The sequence below is a fragment of the Chelonoidis abingdonii genome, chromosome 2 (genome assembly GCF_003597395.2).
Source record: "Chelonoidis abingdonii isolate Lonesome George chromosome 2, CheloAbing_2.0, whole genome shotgun sequence".
Classification (NCBI taxonomy): domain Eukaryota; kingdom Metazoa; phylum Chordata; order Testudines; family Testudinidae; genus Chelonoidis; species Chelonoidis abingdonii.
In genome coordinates this window covers 64,278,541-64,301,287 of record NC_133770.1, presented here as the reverse complement: position 1 = coordinate 64,301,287, position 22,747 = coordinate 64,278,541, and the positions used below count along the sequence as shown (strand labels likewise).

The following is a 22,747-nucleotide window of genomic DNA, read 5'->3' as shown; positions in this document are numbered from 1 at the left end:
AGCTAACTGTGGCTGTCTTTGCGCTAGTACTCAGATTTCAATGTCGTTTTGTACAATACCTGTCAGAACTCTTGGTTCATTCACCCTGTTGTGTGTTTTGACTAAAGCTGGGGATGCCTCATGGAGAGATTAAATTTCTACTTCAATTTGTTTCACATAAGAGCAGATTTTATTGGCAAAATATTGAAAGGAAACTCTCATAATAAGTAATCTGAAATTCTCTTTGGACTGGGTGCTTTGAAAACACCAGAAGGCATCCAGAAAGCACAGCATCACAGTACTGTAGAACATGTCATCAATTCTGAGCACAAGTGAGCCTCAGTTAATTGTTACAGAATAGCAAACTATACCATAGGTGGAATGTCTAGCTTCAAGAGCACAGTATTTGTTTAAAAAGCATCAAGTTATTTATAATATTGCTTTTCCCAAAATCATTTTCTGCCTCTTCAGTGCTGTTTAATAGAACTGGCCCATCTCCTCTTTACTCCTCTCCCCCTCCTTTCTTAAATTAGTGGCCTTTCCCTACCTTAATGACTTCAAGGTACCCCTTTGGAATCGATTTGGACATATCTGCTAGGCAAAGCTCAGTATTAGCCAGAATGGTTTTAAGCATTGCTTTCCAAGTTTCTTCCTTCTGCTGAATGTGTAGAGTTTTCTTTTCACGTTCAAGCATTTGAGAAAATGTTAGGTTAAATTGCACAGGAGCTGTTTGGTTCTAGGTACATCTCCTTACTTTATCATAAAATCTCCTTTAAGGCACACCTATGTGATCAGTTAATGCACAGCAAGCCAGGCTATACATCTACAGCATTCTAGTCTGCCACCCACAGAAACCATTTCAAACAGCAGTACATCAGCATGCACTTTGCATCTCTTAGTGCATGGCATGTTAGTACAGTGCTGTAGATTTACACCTTAGCTTGCCCCACGCTAACAATCAGTATAAATGAGCCTGTCTCAGTACTACTTTGCTTCCCCTACTTGTACTTTACTTTAACCTCAAATTGAACAAGGCTTGGGCTCTACGCACTATGGATCTGTGCCTATAAATGGTGTTAAAGGGACATAGTAAAATTAACCTTCAAACCAATGTAATTTACATAACACCTTGATTATTGAAGGAAAGAGGGGTTTTCACTTTCACATACAGCAACAGCAGAGGGAGATACTTTGGTTTTAATACCAAAACAGTGGTAGGAAGATTCAGGGGCAAGTATAGTACCTGAAGTTCCTTTTAAACTGAGTTTCATGTCAACTGTCTCTACTATTCAAATAGCTGTTACTCCTCCTCCTAACTCAGTATACTTGAACTTACAGCTTCATCTGAGATGCTGACTACTTCAGTCACAAGGTCTCCCTGCACTTCTGGAAGAACAAGGGGGCTTAAATCATAATACCCACAATTCCAGACAGATTCAATTAGGTACTTTGTGTCTTACAGCTGTATTGCTGTAAGCCTAGCCCCTCACTCACTGCACAACAATGGAGGGGCATTCGAGCACAGTGGCTCTTTGCTATGTCCCCTCTCCCCAGAAGTAACCGAAGAAATTGCTTGTTTTATTCTTTAATCCTGAAGTGGTGAGTGCTCTAACTCCATTATTTGTATGTATTCCTTTCATGAAGAAAAGATTGTGATCACTGCTGGTCGTGAGTGAGTCCAACAATGAAGTCTTCTGGTAATGACTCTGGAACCATCTGTACTAACTGGTCATCATAAGAACGGAGAGTCCATAACTTTTCCAACTCATAAATCTCTCGTGTCTCTGGAAGCATGAAATGGATCACTATGCTACCTGTACAGGACAGAAAGATACAATAAAGCCAAAAATGGACACACATACAGGTTAAATTTCGCTTCTCAGCCTTATGGCTAAGAGGGGTGAAAACATTATTTAAGTTGCCAAAAATATTTTCACCACACCAACATGTATGCTACACTTTTTACAGAAAAATGTAACTTTTTTGCAACACTTTCATATCCTTTATGGAATGCTAATATACTGCACCCAATTATAATGAATCTTAAAAAACAACAGCGACCTATACTACCTTTCTGTACTTACAAATGTTCCAAAGATGTTGGTATTTTATCCTGATTATGTCCAGGGCTAGCAGCAAGAGCTGTAACATCTAACTTCCAGTGATACAAACTCATTTCTAGTGTGGGCTGTGTGTATAAATTGAGTATATATAATATGAATGTTTAACATATATAAATTCAATATAAGTTGAACAAAACACCCATTTATTCTACATCCCTTAGAATACACAACATTCTACCACATTATGTAGGTTTTGACTGTAATGTGGAAATCTGAAAAGACAGGCACCTTGCTCTGAAATGGTGTAAGCACATTATAATGCCCAATGTGTAGTTACAAAATATGGGTGTATTCAAGTCTATAAAATAGAATAACCTTGCCAATGCAGTTTAAACTTTTCAAACAGAGACAGAAGGGTTATGTTTTATGGAAGAGGCCCGAACGCTTGCCCCACTCTTCCGAAAAATCAAATCAGAGACAGTTAGGGTCAGGTCATTATAACTCCGTGCAGGTATTTTTCTGAGACTTCCCCAGCATAATATAAAAAACCCATGGCCCACCTGTGCCACAACAACTAGTTTTCTGCATATAAAAGCAGGACTGCATTATGGGGTAGCAAGGAAGGCAATTGCCTGAGGCCCCCAGGAAACTAAGTTGCTCAGGCTTTGACTTCAGTCCCAGGTGCAAGGGCTCAGCCCCATGCAGTGGGACTTGAGCTTTCTGCCCTGGGCGCCAGTGAATCTTAATACTGGCCTTGCTTGGCAGACCCCCTGAAACCTGCTCTCAGCCCCTTAGGGGGCCCCGGATCCTTGGTTGATAACTACATTCTAAAACAGTGGTTAACTACATTCAGATTAACAAGTCCCTAGTAAATTATGTAAAACATCTGTTTACTCTTTAGGCTTTTCAGTTGGCTTGCAGAAGACTGATCTTTTTGTGAAATAGGGAGAGGGACATAAAGTGCTGATCAAATTTAACACGTGAAAATGAAACAGACCCACAAGACACTAGCAGAAAGGATGTTATATGTTCAGCTACCTTATAAAAGTTGTATGGGGAAAAAATGCCTTACATGAATTTCAAACAAAGTCTATGTAAATGTGAACACTGTGCAAAAACTGCTATGTGAAAGTGTGTAGAATTAATTTTATAAACTAAGTCAATCAGAAATCATTACCCTGTACATAATGTAGGATTCACATTTCTCAGTATAAGACACTTTTAAAGGAGATGTCAAAGTTTCTGATCACTGATTTTAAAGCTCAAAATCTCATTGAATTAGTGTTTGCATAGGATGTCTCACTAGTGTACTATTGTCCAGCAATAATACTTAAGAAAGCCAACTCCACCTAGCCATCTCTGGAGTTGTACTCTAGGGAACAAAGTTTGTCCAGACTTAAGTCATAATTATCATTTCATTGTTGCATACTTTGACATACCGCTTTTAAAATGATAGATCCGGTTCCTCTCACTTGAACACATTCACCAGAAAATTGTATATTTATTAGAGGAACAGGGAAATGCATTGCAATTCTTTAAGTATTAAGAATCTATTAGCCAGAATCTTGGCATTAGTTGAACAGTGAGAGTCTGAATTTAGTAGTAAAGTACTGCTAATCGAGGCAAAAAAAAGCCATCAATTGAATAATAGGGTTTATACGATGAAATTAACATTTAGAGAAATGTATAATTATTGAAACATCCTTGCATATCTCCTTCCACAACTTTTGATCCTCACTCTGAGAATTAAGAATTATTTTTAAGCTACTGCAGAGTTGTTACGCCAGTGTTCAATGCCAATGTTCTCCTATGAAACTCAGTGGGGGAGGACTCAATGGAGTTCAGGCAATACAATTATACTTGGAGCTACGTATTAGGACCTAACTGCAGCAACTAGATTTTACCAGTGAAATGCTGCCCTCAACACATGGCTCACATAGAACTAGGTCTGTGAAATTTGTAAATATTTACCAAAATCAATGCACATCCAGTCATCTGTGTCTTTCCCTTCAATCTGAATGTGAGGATCATTTTCTTGTTTCAGCTGCTTGTACTGTAAAAGAAGCAGCAAATCAGTGTGAAGACAGATACGTCCAAATGTTCATTCTAAAGTGTTGAAGCCTATCAGGCAGCTAAAGCCTGACAAATTGTCTAAGAAATAAACTTTGAATATGTCACTGGTGAAACGGCTACTGGAATCTACACCCAGTTTTGGTGTCTGTGCTTTCAAAAGGATGTTAAATTTGGAAGAGAGATTAAAGAATACGGTCTGGAAAACATGATGATCCCTTTCAAGGAGCTTCATCTATTTTGCTTATTGAAAAGAAGTTAAAAAGGTGACGATCATAGTCTGTAAAGAACTACTGGATGATTTCTCTTTTCTAGGAGACAAAGAAATAAACAATCCAACGACCAGAAGTTAAAGGTAGAAAAACGTAAACTGGAAATAAGATGTAAATATTAGCAATGAGCGAAATTACCCATTGGAACAGCTGCCTAAAGAACATAGTAAATTCTCCCTTTGAAGTCTTTAATTCTGGATGCCTTTCTAAAAAGTAGGTTGTAGTTCACCCAAAAGTTACGGGGTTTAAGTGAACAATTACTTAATGAAATTCTATGCCCTGTTATGCAGGTGATTAGGCTGGAGGATTACAGTTGTCTCTTCTGGCCTTAATAAACTATGAAAACAACTACATGCAAATAGGGCTGAGGAAATCAGCAGATAGGTCTAGCTGGTTAGGGAGGGGGTCTGACTTCAACAGGAAAATGTAAAAGCAGCAAAGAATCCTGTGCCACCTTATAGACTAACAGATGTTTTGGAGCATGAGTTTTCATGGGTGAATACCCACTTCGGCAGATACATGTAGTGGAAATTTCCAGGGGCAGGTATATATAAGTAAGCAAGCTAGAGATAATGAGGTTAGTTCAATCAGGGAGGATGAGGCCCTGTTCTAGCAGTTGAGGTGTGAAAACCAAGGGACCCCCCCCCCCCCCCCCCCCCCCCCCCCCCCCCCCCCCCCCCCCCCCCCCCCCCCCCCCCCCCCCCCCCCCCCCCCCCCCCCCCCCCCCCCCCGCCCCCCCCCCCCCCCCCCCCCCCCCCCCCCCCCCCCCCCTTGGTGTCAAATTTGCAGATGAACTGAAGCTCAGCAGTTTCTCTTTGAAGTCTAGTCCTGAAGGTTTTTTGCTGCAGGATGGCTACCTTAAGGTCTGCGATAGTATGGCCAGGGAGGCTGAAGTGCTCTCCTACAGGTTTTTGTATATTGCCATTCCTAATATCTGATTTTTGTCCATTTATCCTTTTCTGTAGAGACTGTCCAGTTTGGCCGATGTACATAGAGGGGCACTGCTGGCATATGATGGTGTATATTAACACGGCTACCCCTCTGATACTTGACAATAGGAAAATGGTATCACAAATGCAGTCCTTATTGGTTTTGGTAGTGTACAGACACCCAAGATGGTAAAGGGCCTATGCTTAGAAAGTTACAAGCAAAAATTGAAGGTAATAAGTGGTATAACACATCCCAGTAAAGGATAAGCCATTTGCCTTGCTTGACAGCATATAACTTCTAATATTATCCCAGTCGGTCTTTAGCTGTTGAAATACTAGCTGCATTTTTGCCTAAACTAAAGCAAGGGTCAGCACACGCTGCTAAGTGGGTAGCAATGTGTGGAAAGGTTGAGTTGAGGTATTAGGGCTTTTTAAAATGTCTCACTGAAAGATAAGCCAAAGCTGCAGTAGGGCAAGACTAAGATTTAGGCTCCCAAGTGCACCTGCCCTGTGACTTAAAAAAAAAAAGGTAAATAGTAGTCACCATGCAGTTTAGAAGATCTGGGCTCACTCACAAATGCATTTGAAGGTGGGGATGGAAGAAGAAATGGACCTAACTAGCTACCATGCTCTCTTGTCCCAAGCTGTCTCATGTTTGTTAAAACCTGTGGTTTGTCCAGAAGACTTCCACTTTCAGGCATTCTTTTGTGGATGCTCAAGTGGCTGCTCAAATTCCACCTTTTTCAAGTTACCCAGAAAAGGGGAGCCCAAATCTCTTCCGAGGCTCTCCCCTCTCACAGGGACTTCCTCCTCCTGTAGAGCTTCTGCTCAGTAGTACAGACCTGATGCGACAGACAGTAGCCACCAGGGGGAGGATAAGGCTGCAGCCCAGAGACAAGAAGCTCTTTCCATTAGGGTAGAGAGGAAGGATAGAAAAGGCGACTCCCTAGACTTTAGGTGAAAAGGCACTGCTGTCCGTAGGGGGACATGGAAACAGCAGGACTGACTGCTATCATAGTTACCATGCAAATGAGGTAATGCAGGGTAAGTATTCAATTTAGTATGTTAAATCACATCAATATGAATGCCTGCTTGCAATGATGAATGGTGTATGGCACTAACACAGGTGCCCCTAGGTTGGGGCTTAACAAAACAGAGTTCAGCTCTACTCTTCCAGTCCTACTTCTCACTGTTAAAACCCACCATTTTGGAAGAAAAACAGACAACAGCAAGGAGTGAGTGAATAGGATGATTGGGAACTGGAGATTCAGGTGGGAAAAAAGGAGAGGTAAAGTGTGTGGGTGGGTGGGGGTTAGAAAGAACCCAAATGCCTAAGTGATCAATGTCAGACTGAGGAACCCACCATCAGGAAGTTCAGACTTGAAATTAGACAAAGGTTTATAATCAGAGGAGTGAAGTTCTGGAACAGCCTTCCAAGGGGAGCAGTGGGGGCAAAAGACATATCCAGCTTCATGACTAAGCTTGATAAGTTTATGGAGGGGATGGGATAGTCCAGGGGTAGGCAACTTGCGGCACGCGAGCTGATTTTCAGTGGCACTCACCCGGTCCGGGGGGGCTCTTGCATTTTAATTTAATTTTAAATGAAGCTTCTTAAACATTTTAAAAACCTTATTTACTTTCCATACAACAATAGTTTAGTTAGACATTACAGACTTAGAGACAGACACTTTCTAAAAACATTAAATGTATTACTGGCACACAAAACCATAAATTAGAGTGAATAAATGAAGACTGAGCCTACCACTTCTGAAAGGTTGCCGACCCCTGGGATAGCTAATTTTGGCAATTAATTGATCTTTGACTATTAGTGGTAAATATGCCCAATGGTCCGTGATAGGACACTAGAGAGGGTGGGATCTGAGTTACTACAGAGAATTCTTTCCTGGGTGTCTAGCTGGTGAGTCTTGCCCACATGCTCAGGGTTTAGCTGATCACCATATTTGGGGTTGGGAAGGAATTTTCCTCCAAGGCAGATTGGCAAAGGCCTTGGGGGGGTTCGCTTTCCTCTGCAGCATGGGGTGCGGGTCACTTGCTGGAGGATTCTCTGCACCTTGAAGTCTTTAAACCATGATTTGAGGGCTTCAGTAGCTCAGACATAGGTTAGGGGTTTGTTACAGGAGTGGGTGGGTGAGATTCTGTGGCCTGTGTTGTGCAGGAGATCAGACTAGACTATCACAATGGTCCCTTCCGACCTTAAAGTCTATGACTATGACCCCAGGGCCAAGGCGAATATAGGGAATAAGAAGGAAAATTGTGGTTTACCTTTTGGATGTTTGTAGCTGGGAATCAGCAGCAAGGGCAAGTAGAATACAAAGCTAGTGTCAACAGCTACCACTGGTGAAGCTTATAAGTTACACATCCTCTGTGCTGCATGAGTAAGAGCAAACCGGGCTATTACAAGACATGAAAGCTGCTCCAGCTGCTGTAAATCTTTTGGGCAGACCTGTAATCCTATAAGCCTCTTCAACCCCATCTTTGTTTTCAATACAAAAATCCAGCCAGAATAAAAGCTCCCAGGATTCAGATGTGATGAGCAGATGGACTATTTCCTTTCTAGATTTTGCACAGGCTGTGTGCTGCAAGAGATTAATAAGAATAATTCCAACTAAAGGAGGACTGCTGTTCTCCCTTTCCCTCTAGATAGGCACAAAGCTAACTCCCAGGAGCAAACCTTGGAATGTGTAATTTTATAGCAATTGCCATTTAAAGGGAGCTAACTGTAGCCTATGAATCATGCAAGCTTCATAAGTAATATGCACTTAATTTAAGATGATCTAAAACAGCAGTACTCAAACTGTGGTTCACAGAATTGAGTATTTTTGAGAACCAGGCACTAAGGAAGGATTTAGGTGTTATGAGATGGGAAATCTGTAAGATCCAAAAGCAGTTTGCAGAATCCCTGTTCCGAAGTCAATAACCATTATATCACTATCCAAGCACTTTTAGATCTTCTCACAGAGAGATAGGAGGGTTGTTTTATGGAAGATGCCAGAACACTTGCCCCACCCACTCTTATGAAAAATCAAATCATAGACAGTTAGGGCCAGGTCATTATAGCTCTGTTCAGGTTTTTACACCAGGTACAAGACAAGAAAATGAGTCTACACATCTAGGCTTCCAACACATTGTAGCATTAGGATGTGTGTGATTCATCTCCCCTGAAAAACTGGAAAGTAGTATGACCGCCTAAATCTCAGATCCCACGAGATCCATCCTTTACCATGCTGCCATGGACTCTTAAAAGTGCCCTAAGCACAACCCTGCTCCAAAGAAGATGGGGCTGCCACTCAGCACAATGGGAAAGCAAAGAAGATTCTTAGTCAGCAACCACCACAAAGTAAGGGGTGAGTATGATGCCACAATCCCAGCTCAAGTACTTCCAGTGGATGGCTCTAGGGTCAGGCAAGTAAAGGCAATTCCATGAAACTGCTGCTCTCCAACCCACAGCAGAGCGGGATTCTGTTTATTTGTACACTCCAGTGTTTAAGGCCATGCCTTCCTTTGAAGAAATATGGTATTTAAGTAATAAAGCCATTTTTGCTTAGATCACTTAGCTGCATTTTAACCTTTGAACATTCTAGGATGTCACATATAACCAGAACAATTATCACTCCACCACCAGTTACCATCCTGTGTGTGTTGGGGCCCCAAATTCTTATTCCACAAAACTCTGTACTGCAATCATCATCCTTCTTCATAGAGGTCTCTGTTCACAGTCTACACTTTATTTCCTTATCTAAGAAATCAGATTAGGTTCAGCATCTCCTATTTGTACAAAGGGTAATACTGCATAAGAACAACAAACCTCACCTTGTCTGGTTGTTACTTTAACAGATAAAATTTATATAACTGCTATGTTTAATTCTCACTTTTGCAAATATCACAACATACATTTCCAATTAAAATTATTCAGAATCTAAAGCAAGTGAAGAGTGAAAATAATTGTCCTACCATTTTCAGCATGTAGTGCGCCATAGCATGGATGTGTCTTGAAGAAGATCCGCTCACAATTATAAAATAATCACTGTATCTCATTTCTGGAGGGACCTGGATAACACAAATGTTGCTAGCATTTTCTTGCCTCAGGAGAGAGATGATAAGATCAATATTGAACTTGGAAAGAGCATGATCTGAAACAAAGAACATGACTTCAAATTGTGATTTCCCTTTTTAAACAAAGTACAAAAACTGTCTACTTAAACTTACTGAAAAACAATGAAGTGTGAGGGTGAACCAAATTATAATCTATGGTAGCCAGCCATTCTGGAACTTGAGATGATGCTAAAAACAAGGATTGAAATGTGAACTCCAGTTGCTAGAATGATGATACTGTGAGAAACCAAACTCTTGGAAGGTAAAAACAGGGAACTAAACTGATGCTTATGGTTAATAATACTCTGTTACTAGACATCAGTTATTTATATAGTATCCACAGTGAGCTAGACACTTCTCTGACAGCTACAGTAGAACCTAAGAGTTGTGAACACCAGTTACGCATGGATTGGTAAGCCACACCTCATTTGGAACCGGAAGTATGCAATCAGGCAGCAGCAGAGACCCCCCCCAAAAAGCAAATACTGTACAGTACTGTGTTAAAAGTAAACTACTAAAATAAAAAGAGTTTTTTAAAAAGATCTGACATGGTAAGGAAACTGTTTCTGGGCTTGTTTCATTTAAATGGTTAAAAGATGGTTAAAAGCAGCATTTTTCTTCCACATATTACATTCGCTATGCGAGGGGGTTGTGATAATAATGTACTAAATCTGTATTAAGTCAATGTTCAGTTGTGCACTTTTGAAAGAACAACCATAATGTTTTGTTCAGAGTTACAAACCACCTCCATAGTCAAGGTGTTTGTAAGTCTGAGGTTCTACTGTAGACAGGAAGCATTAAGATAGTGTTTCTTTAGGTGACTTGTAAGACTTAACAAGAGATAACTAAGTCACTATTTGTAATTATTGGATATCATATTTCAAAACAATGTCTGTTAAGTTCTAAAATGCCTGTGATAAGGAGACATCAGGCAAAATGGTAACAAGTGCACTATAAAATTGTAAGTAGGATAAACAAACATACAAAAATTGACCTAGCATAACACACACAGTGTGGAAACAAGTCATCTTATAAACAGGGTCCTAACACATTCATAGCTGTGAAAAACATGTCACAGAGCGTGAAATCTGATCTCCCTGGTGAAATCTGGCTATTGTAAGGGAGACCAGATTTCACAGAGCTGGGCAGCTGAAGAAAGGCGGCAGCTGGCCGGAAGCCCAGCTCTGGAGGCAGGGCCACCACCAGTGAAGGCAGCACGGAAGTGAGCATGGGATAGTATGGAGGCTGGGGTTTGTCACTGTTGGGGATTACATTGCTAGCCTTACAGGTGAGCTACCGCCCAGGGCCCCGTGATCAGAGGGGCCCCATGGTCAGTCCCCCCACCACATACAGGCAGCCCAAGGCCCCTTTAGCTCCCAAACACTGGGCCTGGATCCAGGAAGGGGCAGGGCCATGGCTGCCTCTGCCAGGGGCTCATACAGTGCACTGGGCTTCAGCTGCTAATCCCAAACAGGTTGGGGAGGGATAGGACTTCCTCTTCCCCTGCACAGGCCCCTCCCAGGGCCAGGTCAGACCCATCTCTGGGATCCTCACCTGGCTGCAGGAAGTTCCACGGCTGCTAGACAGCTGCCCAGCTCTGAAGGCAGCAGCACAGAAGTAAGGGTAGCAATACCATGACGCCCTACAACAGCTTTGTGACACACACAACCCTCTTTTGGGTCAGGACCTCCGCAGTTACAACACTGAAATTTCAGATTTGAATATCTGAAACCGTTAAATTTACAATTTTAAAAATGCTATCACTGTGAAATTAACCGAAATGGACCATGAATTTGGTAGGGCCCTACTTATAAAGTTTCTATTCTTACCATCGTATCCTGATCTCGCCTTTATGTCATCATTTCTAACAGACCATAGAGCCTTCTCTACAGACCCACTCTGACCAATTTAACTATATCCATTCAGAAACTGACACAGATCAGCGCAACCTCATTGCATGGACAGTTTTAACTAATTTGTTTCTAAACAGATGTATTCAAATGGGTATCATTTGTGTGTGTAGCTAAGATCTAACTAGGTAGAGCAACTTCTGTTTCTATTGTCAGTAAGATGCAATGTTATTCCCCTACCTGAAACTGTAAAATTAACAGAGCGTTGCTGAGTTCATATTAATCACCTATCAGCCTCAATATGAGTGTGTCTGGTTCACCATACCCTCCTCCCATTGATATTACATCAACAATAGTTTCTAGGGGAGATCTGGCTTACATCTGTGGCAAAAGAGTTATCTTCTTCAGCAAAGATGCGTGAAACAACTTGGTACAGTATACATACCTGTGCCTCTATCAAAAGCTATATTTAACTTGAACACTTCACTATAATGCTCCACTCATGTTTTGATCCTCCCCCTTTTCTGCCAGCCTTAAGCCTCTGTCCTCAGCAGGAATTTGAATGTACATATAAAACATTAAATACAAATCATCTTCAAAGATTTGGACTCCACAGCTAAAGATGACCCTGAAACCCAATAGTTTTACTCCGTCATCTTTGACTGTAGGAAACAGTTTTATTTTTCTTCCTTTTTTCCTGTGTTCTATTTTAACCCTATTCCACTGGCTTGCCTGGGTGGGGATGGTTTTGTGTCACAAAACCAAGACACACAGGTCAGAGGAGAGGGACGTTCAATTTATATAGTATGTTCTTGCCCAAACTTGCAGAATCTTTACAGAATCTACAGTAACAATATTTTATCTACATTTGAGTTGGAGATTCTTGCTAGTCCTCCTTTGCTTTTTATTTACAAAAACACTAATTCTGAACAGGTATTGAATTCCTAGCAGTGAAACACTGTGTTTCATTGGAAGAAGGGTCTTGGTGGTGTGAAATGACAGACCTTAGTAGTACGACTGATCCCACTGAAGATTCTTAGGATCACAATTAGCCTTTAAACTAGAGTCATGCATATATATCATATGTGGAGTCAAATAACACCACCAGCACTGTATGTGTTTAGACAGCTGTCAAGATTTCCTCTCTGGGAAAGGAGGAAGGGAGACAGAACCCTCCCCCCCCCCCCATCATGGCAATGGAGTAGGGGATGGGGACTGTTTTTAAGACAGTATTTACACACATCCACTGAAGTGACAGAATATTTTGCTCTCTCTTCCATAAAGAAATTAGAATACATTGCATTTACACCCAAGAAGTGCCCCAGCCAGTTTACTCCAAATGGGTCTTAGAACATGGGGAGATGATGCTGTCTACAAGTCTGGGGACTTGTTCTGTCTGAGTTGATATGGACATGGACTAGCTGGTCTAGAGTGCACCAGCCACCTTTTAACATGTCCCAGAATGCAGTGTTTCTGCAAGCTGTGGGGCAGATGCCCAGAATCCACTGCACAGACACAAGTTACAGAAGCACTAACATGGAGCAGCTGGACGGCCCCAAACCAGGTTCCGCAGGACAGTGTGGATGTACTGACCCACGTGCGCATTCACTTGCTCTCTCCAGTTAGTTCACTGGCACTGCTCAGCACCCCCATCTGCCTGGGTCAGTACCCAGAGCTTCCTGAAGCACATTTCGCTGGACACCCTCACGAGGCTAGGCCCCCATGCAGGGTGGGGATGGATGGGGAGGTCTGGCTCAGTGCAGGGGCAACCAATCCTCAACTCCTCAACTGGGCTGGAGTTGGAGTGTACAGCGGATTGGTATCCCCCACGCCGGGCATCGCCTAGTGGGATAGGAGGAGCGGGGTGAGGGGTTGGGGGGCGGTGTGTAGGGCAGGGGACGGGCGGCTCAGCCCGGGGAGGGGATGGGAACGGTGCGCAGGGGGCGAGCAGTGTCTAAGGCGGGGTCGTCACCTGCGCCCTCGCCCCACAGCCCGGCACACGCCGTACCTGGGGCTCTGCGCTCCTGCTCGGCTCCTCCGCCCGCCCGCACCTGCTGGGCCCGCCGCCGACCCGGCCCCCCCCCGCCAGCCCCGCCCAGCAGGGAGCGCAGCGCACGGCGGCCCCCGGCCCGCCCCAGGCAGGGGCGCAGGCCGCAGCCCCTCGCCGCCGACAGCATCAGCCCCCGCAGCCAGCGGCTGGCCCCGCCACATGTCGCCGGACACGGAACGGAACTCTGGCGGGCGCTTCTTGAGAAACCTCCCAGTGCCCACGCCTCATGGCTGATCCCCTCACTGACGGGCTGCCGCTAAGTAACCGCCTCCGACCACTTGACTGCCGCGCTGTCTCCTTTCCGCCCGAGGAACGGCGCAGGCGCAGTACGGTTGGATTGGGCGGGGGCAGATGGATTGGTCCCGCCCTATTAGCGGAGCTCGCTGCCTCTAGTCTCTGATCGCCATTGGGCGCCCTAGGGCTCGGGCACCGCCTTCGGGTTACCGCCTTTGACCTGCCCAGCCCCTGCCCCACGGCAACCCCCCTCATCCCTCAACGTCACTGTACAGGAAGCGCGTTTGCACCCGGCCCCTGGCTCCCCGGGGCCAAAGCCGCCAGGCTGTGCGCGCGTTTGGACGCGGTAGTGTCCGGAACAGGCTTGAGCGGTTTATGCTGAGCGGGGACATGGCAGTTGGACACAGAACGTTTGACGATTCGCTCTGCTGAGCCTGTGTGATCATGATGTCAAGATCCTTAAGGGCCCAGGGTCGGCAGCCTTTCAGAAGTCTTGCCCAAGTCTGCATTTTGTTCACCCCTGAATTTGAGTGTCACCAGGATAAACCAGGTAGCTCAGGAAGGGGAGATCGCGAGTGTCAATTGATGCCTTCCTGTTGTAGGCCTCAAGTGAACCATTGTGCCTCTATGTTTAACACTTTGTGTAACCTAATGGTGTTCATAACTTAAAATGTAATGTCAGCAGCTTAAGTTTTGAATTGTAACCGCCAGTTCCCTGGCTAATACATTGGAGCAGGCTAAAGCAAGTCAAAGGTCGCCCCACTTTTAGATACAGCCATACAAGTCTCATGCACAGGAAAGAGGGAGGGGGAAGACAAAGAAGTGTGTGAGAAAAGAATGCTGCAGCCGGACAGAAGAGGGAGGGGAAACGGGGGCTTGCTTGTCAGCGAGAAAAGTTCTCATGGATATAAAGGAACAGACTGCTTGTTTTAGGTGTGCTGGATCTGAGGCATGCCAAGTCTCCCAGCACCACTTTGAGATCTCAAACAAACTTAGTTTGCTTCTCTACCCTGGTGTGTTTATTGGCGTGGTGCACACCGGGCAACGGACCCCCCTGCTGTTGCCCCCCTCCCTTCTCAGGCACTTTGGGCCGGCAACACTAATTTAAGGTTTCACGTGCCAGTAGTACATTTTAACGTTTTTAGAAGGTCTCTTTCTATAAATCTATAATATATAACTAAACTATTGTTATATGTAAAGTAAATAAGGGTTTTAAAATGTTTAAGAAGCTTCATTTAAAATTAAATTAAAATGCAGCTCTCCCTAGACCGGTGACCAGGGCCCGGGCAGTGTTAGTGCCACTGAAAATCAGCCCGCGTGCTGCCTTCGGCACACGTGCCATAGGTTGCCTACCCCTGCTTTAGACCCATTTAAAAAAAAAACCCTGGATGGACTAAATTATTTTTCTGGCAACTGGCAAAATCCATTAAAAAAACACCTAGCTAGGCCAGTCAATTACTGTCCAGATGGTAACGCTAGCACCTTTCCCCAGCTCATTGCTTACGGCACCAGGCACCAGGGGCCATCGGTTAAGGGCTGCAGGGGCTATCAGTGCCTAGGCCAGGAAGGAGTCTGCTGCCGACCCCTGGGGCATTGTGAGGCCCTTTGCAGGGGTGCCATGTGTGCCTCCTTGGCAGTGGCAGGAGGATGCTGAGGAATAGTGCCAGTGCCACCAGGTGTAGGGCGAGTCTCACAACCAGGGGTGTTTTCCTGACCGCCCCAGCTCCTGAAGTCATATTATTGTATGAGCCAGGCAGCTTGCCGAGCAATAAAAGTACGTTTATAGCCCTGAGGGTTGCAGCAGTGTTAATTTGTGCCAGGGCTGAATCCTGCCATCTCTAAGCTCCACATGTCATAGCCCTGGCACCTCTGGGCTTGCCACATCAGTTATGAAAGTAAAAAAATTGTTTGCCCCAGCACCTAATCACTTGATCCCCGGCCCCTCTTTCATGACACATTAATCACTACACCCAAGTGCCCCCAAATGGTTTGAAAAAATGAACAGAGCAGAGAGAAACTACATACCCCAGACCTTCAGCTTTACTCTTTTTTAAAAATATTTCAGGCTTTATAAACCAACTTCAGGCTTTTTGGTGGGGGGGGGGAGACAACCAACTCATAATTTTTGAACACTTGGGGTTGGTAATAAACTCCCCTTCCCACCCCTGCCGTTGCTGCTGCCCACATGCACACAGTTCCCATCTTTGCCCCCTGACTCAGTCCCCTGCTGTTAGCATCTCTCCCTTTCTCATTGTTCTTGGGTTGTGCAGGAGCAGCCGCACTAACAGCTGCAGAAGAAACCACGTTAGTCAGTTTCCCTTCAGGATGGGGATAGAAAAGAAAATGTGAACTGACAATCAGTGACATATTCCCAGTATTTTATCAGAAATATTAACTTTAACCTGTGATAAACTCTGTTTCCCAGGAGTGCTGCAAGATGAAGAGATGGAGGGGAAGGGACTGAAGAATCTAGTCATTTGTTCCCCATTTTTTAAAACTAAAATCTTTTTTGTGGCCAGTAAAGAAAGGAAGCAAAAAACACTTGCCAAACAGATTTATGTAAAGGATCTGTTGTCTGCAATGTTTATACTTTGTTCCTGAAAAACAGCCAGAGCATATAAATAGTTTAGCACTATTGCTCACCTTGTGTGATTTGAAATGGGTGGGTGCTCCTCTGTGGAACATCCCATAGTACATATTTTGTGGAGCTGGTCAAAAAAATTGGAAAATGTATGTCAAAGTTGTTTCTATTTAGTAGTGTTCTAAGTGGAACCGTTGTCTGTTTTTTTAAAATTATTTGGTAAACGTTTCTCAATTTTTTTTAAATTGAAAATACTGCAAAAATTTATTTGCAGACAACAACAAAAAATCTCAAAAAGCCCTAATTTTTCTTTAAATCTTTAATTTTAATTAAAAGGCCCCATTTCAACTTAAAGCCTTTGAAAATTTCAGCCAGCAATAATATTTTGATAACACCTGCTCTTTGGCAAACTCTGATCTATTCAAATAGGTAAACAAATTACTATGAGCTTTCTATGAACTAGGAGTAAAGCATCAATGGTAGTGGAAAGGGTTGCATAATAGTGCATAACAGAACAAGACGCAGTGGTCTCAAGTTGCAGTGAGGGAGGTCTGGGTTGGATATTGGGAAACACTATTTTATTAGGAGGTGGTGAAACAATGGAATGGGTTACCTAGGCAGGTGGTGGAATCGCGATCCTTAGAGGTTTTTAAGCCCTGCCTTGACAAAGCCCTGGCTGGGATGATTTAGTTGGTGTTGGTCCTGCTTTGAGTAGGGGGTTGGACTAGATGACCTCCTCAGGTTTCTTCCAACCCTAATAGTTTTTGATTCTATGATAGTTAATAAAATGTTGCATTTTGCTTAATGTTGGAAGGCCCAGTCTTGTAATTCTTGTTCATATATGTCATCCTTACTCATGCAAGTAAGTCTTCTCAACATTAATGGAAATACTTGCGTGACGACTAAATGTGTAAGGGTTTGTGGGATCAGGTAAAGCTGTCACTTTAAAGAAAAACAATATAATCGTTTGAGAACTCAGTTTTTCTTCTCCTTTGCTTTCATTGCTATACATTTTGAAAATAATGATGCTCTTGAAGGAAACTAGAGCTCTTTACAAATTGATATATCAACTCTATGCAAGTATTATTTTATCCACCACTGAAATGTAACTAACTCTGGGGTGAAACACAACAACTATTTAAAAGTACACAGCAACACTACACTATGGTGTAGGTTAGGAAGAAAAAGAATATATTTTCCAAGAGAACTAATAGGGTAGATTTACATAAACAGAATGAAATGATCAGAGTTGCACTTTGACCAACACATCAGAATTAACAGCCTTACTCTTGTGAAGTGTCTGTTGGACTCTTTAATGATCAACGCTGATCACCATGGTGTATGTCGCCTGATTGCAAATCTTGGGGACAGATTAAATAATGGAGACCACCCAGCTGTTGCAACATACACTGTGATCTGCAGACTAATTCATAGCTTGTCCTAACCCAGTTTAGCTTGTGATTTCTGTGAGGATACTGTGCGTTTAACATGTGCTATGCATAACTATGGCACTAAATAAATAATAATAATAGGATCAGACTACAAGGCAATTAGGCTGCACAGTATAAAACTAAAAAGCAAAACATTTACATGTGGTGGTTGGGTACTCATAGACTTTAAGATCAGATGAGATTATCATGATCATTTAGTCTGACCTGCATGTTGCAGGCCACAGAACCGCACCCATCCATTCCTGTAATAGACCCATACCCTCTGGCTGAGTTACTAAAGCCTTCAAATCATAATTTAAAGACTTCAAGTTACAGAGAATTCACCATTTATGCTAATTTAAACCTGTAAGTGACCAGAGTAGGCTGGAATCAGGGCAAATCTCCTGTGTAGACAAAGCTTAATACCACCCTGCTGAGAAAATCAGGCCAAAGCATCTATCTTCACTGCTTCCTCCAGCCTACTTTGGAATAGCCACTTTAGCTGCATTATAACACTGATTTAGTAATACATTGTGATGTTAAAGTACACAGTACCAAATATACCAGGCTCTGGAAATTATTTTGGACTGAAAAAAATTGTATTTATGTGTTTTCACTGGAAAAAGGAAAGGATCAGGAATTGGAATACTAAAACAAAGGAAAGAAAAGTCTTGTGCAGACTATAATCATGTACTCAAACTTTTTGTACCCCTCTTTCAAACAATCCAGCCTCATGTAGGAAGCCACAGTTGGTACAAAAACAATTTTTGTTATTTCTTTGTGCATAATGTGAATGTGTTTATGCACTTTATGAATAATAGGTGCCTACAAAAATGAATAATTTATAGTCATATAATGCACAGGCAATGCTAATTAATATGCTTAGCATAATATAGAATAGTCTTGCTAAGGCAGGCTGAAATCAAATGTCAAAAAAACAAATGTCAGCAGTTTATGACAACAGAAAGTATAGCAGAGTCCAGCTAATGCTGAGGCCCCCCCTCACATATTTACTAAAACAAAATAGGCTCAAATGCCACCAATTATAGAGGAGCAAAAGAAAATTAGTCCTACAGTTATGAGACTTGTTCATAAGGCAGCATATGTCACTGGGCTGAAGTGAGTGAAAAGATACTTAGAAGAAACAATCTCTGAGATAAAAGATTTCATGAGTCTGGAAATAATTCCAAGCCACCTCTTCTTTTGAAGGAAACTCCTCCCCCACTCCCAACCCAAAGTTAGCAGCATGAAGTATTGACACCTCATTGTGTGTCTGTGCTAAAGAAATTGTTTGGTTCAAACATATCTTGAAGCTGCTGCAGACTCAAGCATGAGCTAGAAACATCTGCTTTTGTTCTGCCCGCCACCTGCCTGCATCCAATTCCCCCCTCCTCCAGGAAGTTAAAGGTTAGAGGGCGCTTCTAAGTTCACTTATCACGTTATTCCCTGTTGCGGCTTGAGAGGCTTTATCTCACAGTTCATGTGCATACATTAGCATAGAATATTAGGGAATACCAGTTCCATGGTAATGGAAGATTAACGTTACAGCATAGGCTGGAGTCACAGCACTCCCATAGTGGAAGGATGGATGAGGAAATCTGTTCTAACCCCTAATTTTCACTCCATTATAACTGTCTAAGGAAATGCCTGAAAGGAGGGAATTTTCTTATGCTTAGCCACAGCCTACATGTGACTTTTGTATGAAAAATATTAAATCTGATGAGGTATTTTTTTTAGTTATGCTGCTATGAAAAATATGTGCTTCTGTTTTCTAAAAAGCTTGTTAATAATAATGCACTCCTGTAACTCAAAGCCAGCTTGCTCAGCAACATGTCATACAACTCATTCTTGCTGGCATGTTTGAAATGATCTTGTTTCCAAATACGAGATTTATTCATCTTTGAATTCCCTCTCCTTTTGAGGTAGAGATATTTGCTAATGGTGGCTCTCCTAAGGCTTGCATTAGAACTGTACATTTCCTAGCATTTGTGTGTTTTAGTCTTCATCTCCTGCTGTTTCTTTTAAAGGTGCTGAGTTCCGTGATTATTCTGGATCTCTTCTGGAAGTGGGTTCCATGGTCATGGACCAGTTGCTGAGGAAGCTCGCCTCACTCCTAAGGTTGCTAGCGTCTTTGTTCTAGTTAAGGTTAAAAGGAAAAAGTGCAGCAGGAGACTTAGATTCCCACTACCAAACAAGCAATGGGATGACACCTGTTACTTTTGATTCACTTTACATTTACAGTGTAACTGCAGGTCCCTTTGGGTCATCTCTTAGGAATAGCGACTGTCCTGGTGCTCAGTAAGTAGATGACTCATTTGACTAGGTCACTCATTTGACTACATCTCCTTACAAGACAAAAGTAACATCCTGTTTGAAATCTCCAGATAGTTTATTGTCCAATACAGCATCAGATCCCATTAGATAAAAACAAATATGTATTTATTGGACGTTACAGCAGAGAAGATAGAAAATAAAAAGACGTCAACTTTAATCCCCTAATATGAGATGTAAAGGAAGATTCTCTGAGATGTTCCATATACGCAGGTTAAAGTATAAAATGTATTACTTTTCTAAGCATGGCGGAAAGCTGCCTATTGTATAAGAGCTGATGATACCTCTGAGTTCCTGTAGAGCATATAGGATTCTCTGGGAAGTAACGTGCTGTCTGCTTAGAACCTAGGTCACCAATAGCCCACTTCAGCTGCGATTCAAAAGTGATACAATTGCAACCGAAGTGAACTCATACTAGGTTTTTATTAAAAACTGTGTCCTGAGGCAAGTTAGGGAAATGCATAAAAATTACAACTGTCCTCTTTCCTGTCACTAAATCCATAACCACTTTTATTTAAAACCTTAATCTTTATTATCCTTTTTCAACCTGAAAAGCAGGATCATGTAAATACACAATGTATTTCACTAATTCTCTTTGTAAGGCTTAAAGTTGCAGTTGTTGAATTTTTGAAAGGTGTGCCATCAACATGCCACTGAACCAATACTCCCTGTTCTGTGCCACTAGTAGTTTTAGCTCCCATCTGCACTACCAAATGATATTCCTCGATTTTGTACTAGAAAAATGCAAACTAAGGGCCCTGTCCTGTCAACACTTTCTACTCCTATTAGTAAATGTTTGAAGTATTGGGTCCTTAAAACTCATGGGCCAGATTCTTAGCTGCATCAGAGCTCCACTCAGTTCAGCTGAGGGGTTAGGAATAGGCAAAGGTTACCTTTAGCTTCCTTGAACTCTGGAGTAACTTAGAGCTACCTAAAGGCTGCTTTATTGTATGCCTGGCTGCAGTGATACCCAATGGGGCACTTCCTCAGCCAAGAATCACTGAGTATGGTAGAGTTCTGACTATGCCCCTGACATAACCCCTGTGCCAGGTCTTGGGGGCTCCATCAGGTCTACACCATGTAGGGATTCCCCTACACCAAGGCAATCCCAATGACCCAGTTAAACCAGCTTTTATCAGGTGTTAGGATCTGACCCCATACATATAGCTATCAGAGTCATAGTGCTCCAGTTGTTCCAACTTGACACAGCTGGTTTAACTAAACTACTCCCAGACTTTGAAAAAGCTTCTAGTTTGGATTAAGAGATGGAACTGGTTCTTCCATTGATGATGAGTTGTAATTAAATTAGTGCTTAGATATCAAGTTGATTGATGTCGCAAATAACTATGATGGGAAGCTAGGCTGTAGTGCATATGTCAAAAAGAAAGCGTTACAGTGGACTTTTGCAAGACTGTGTGTGTGTGTGTGTGTGTGTGTGTGTGTGTGTGTGTGTGTGTGTGTGTGTGTGGTGGTGGTTGTGTGTGTGTGTGTGTGTGTAAATTCAACTTGGTTTGCAAGATTCCTAGATTTGTGCTTTTTATCATCAGAAGGGACCATTATGATCATTTAGTCTGACTTCAGCATAACAGAGGCCATAAAACCTCACCCAGTAATTTCTGCATCAAGCCCATAAGCTAAGTCATTTAATGTATAAGGAGGGAAAGACAGTGACCAACAGTATTTTTTTTAAACTAATATTTGTACAGCGGCCAGAGAACAACTAAAAAATATTGCATCCTGAAAGGTTTTTAAGCAAAGCGCTAACCCCATAGGTGTTTGTACAATTACTGATATTCTCAAATTATTAACAAGTGTGTATGGTGGAGGGTAGGGCTTATTTTAGGGCATTAGGCAATAGCTGCCAGGAAAACAGCAAAATATGGTTATGTTTATGTCACCCTTCAGAGAGTGAGAGAGGAAAGATGTATTAGGGATGTTCCAGATTAGAAAGAATAAAGGAGACTCCAAAATTGTTCACAGTTGGGCTGGCAATGAAGAGGTCTTCAGTGACTGGTGTTTAGAAATGGGTAAGTGAAATTATCCACTCACTCTCAAACTAAAAGTTCGTTTTGTTCTGCATTAAACTGTTATATTAGGTATCAGGTTATTATACAGAGCCTTGAATTTAGAGCATTTCTGGTTCTCTTCTCACCCAGCAAGGATTGAACCTTCTCAACAACCCTTTTCTCCACAGACAAGACACTCTCCTCTTCTGATATCCTCCTGTGATCCAGTCTTCAGAAAGGTGTTTTTATTTCTAAGCGATAAGTAGACAATTGCATCCAGGGCTAAACTCCATGATATGGAATTACAAGAGTGAGTGGCTGAAAGACAGGGTTTTACTAGATCACTTGAGAAAGATATCAAAGTGAGATTTGTAGGTGAAAGTTAACACAGCACAGCAGCTGCATTAAGCAAGCAAAGGCACATCACCCTTCTGGATATTGACAGTTTCTCAGCTGCATAGTGGACAAGCAGAAACTGGAGAATATTGCCCTACCCAGCTTGAGATTTTCATTTATTTGGCGGGAATAGTAAAAAAAACAGAGGGACAGGAGGATCAAGGAGAAAGTAGTGGCTGTTTACAGAGAGCAAGATGAAACTGAAGAGAAGGAGAGGGAAAAAAGCCCCTTTTAGTTCTCTTTACTAATAGTTGAATGATACAGAATCTTTTTCCTGTTACCACCACTCTGCTGGGCCTCATCTTTCTCTACCCTCTGGAATACAGCAGCTCCTTCTGACACAGATAGGACACACTGTTGCCGATGGCAGTCAGTTCTGATGGCACAAAACCAGTAGAAACAACAGCTACAAGAGGTAGCAGCAACAACTACAGTAAGAATTT

The 22,747-nt window shown here is 42.6% G+C and overlaps 1 protein-coding gene across 1 annotated transcript; it reads right to left on the bottom strand.

Moving 5' to 3' along the window:
• Positions 1 to 1,092: 1,092 nt before the first annotated feature.
• Positions 1,093 to 13,487, bottom strand: MALSU1 (mitochondrial assembly of ribosomal large subunit 1). The gene is given in 7 exon segments (XM_032773885.2): positions 1,093 to 1,793; positions 4,014 to 4,095; positions 9,286 to 9,464; positions 13,285 to 13,329; positions 13,332 to 13,419; positions 13,421 to 13,474; positions 13,476 to 13,487. Coding segments are annotated over 7 exon segments (618 nt in total). The 3' UTR covers positions 1,093 to 1,635.
• Positions 13,488 to 22,747: the final 9,260 nt, after the last annotated feature.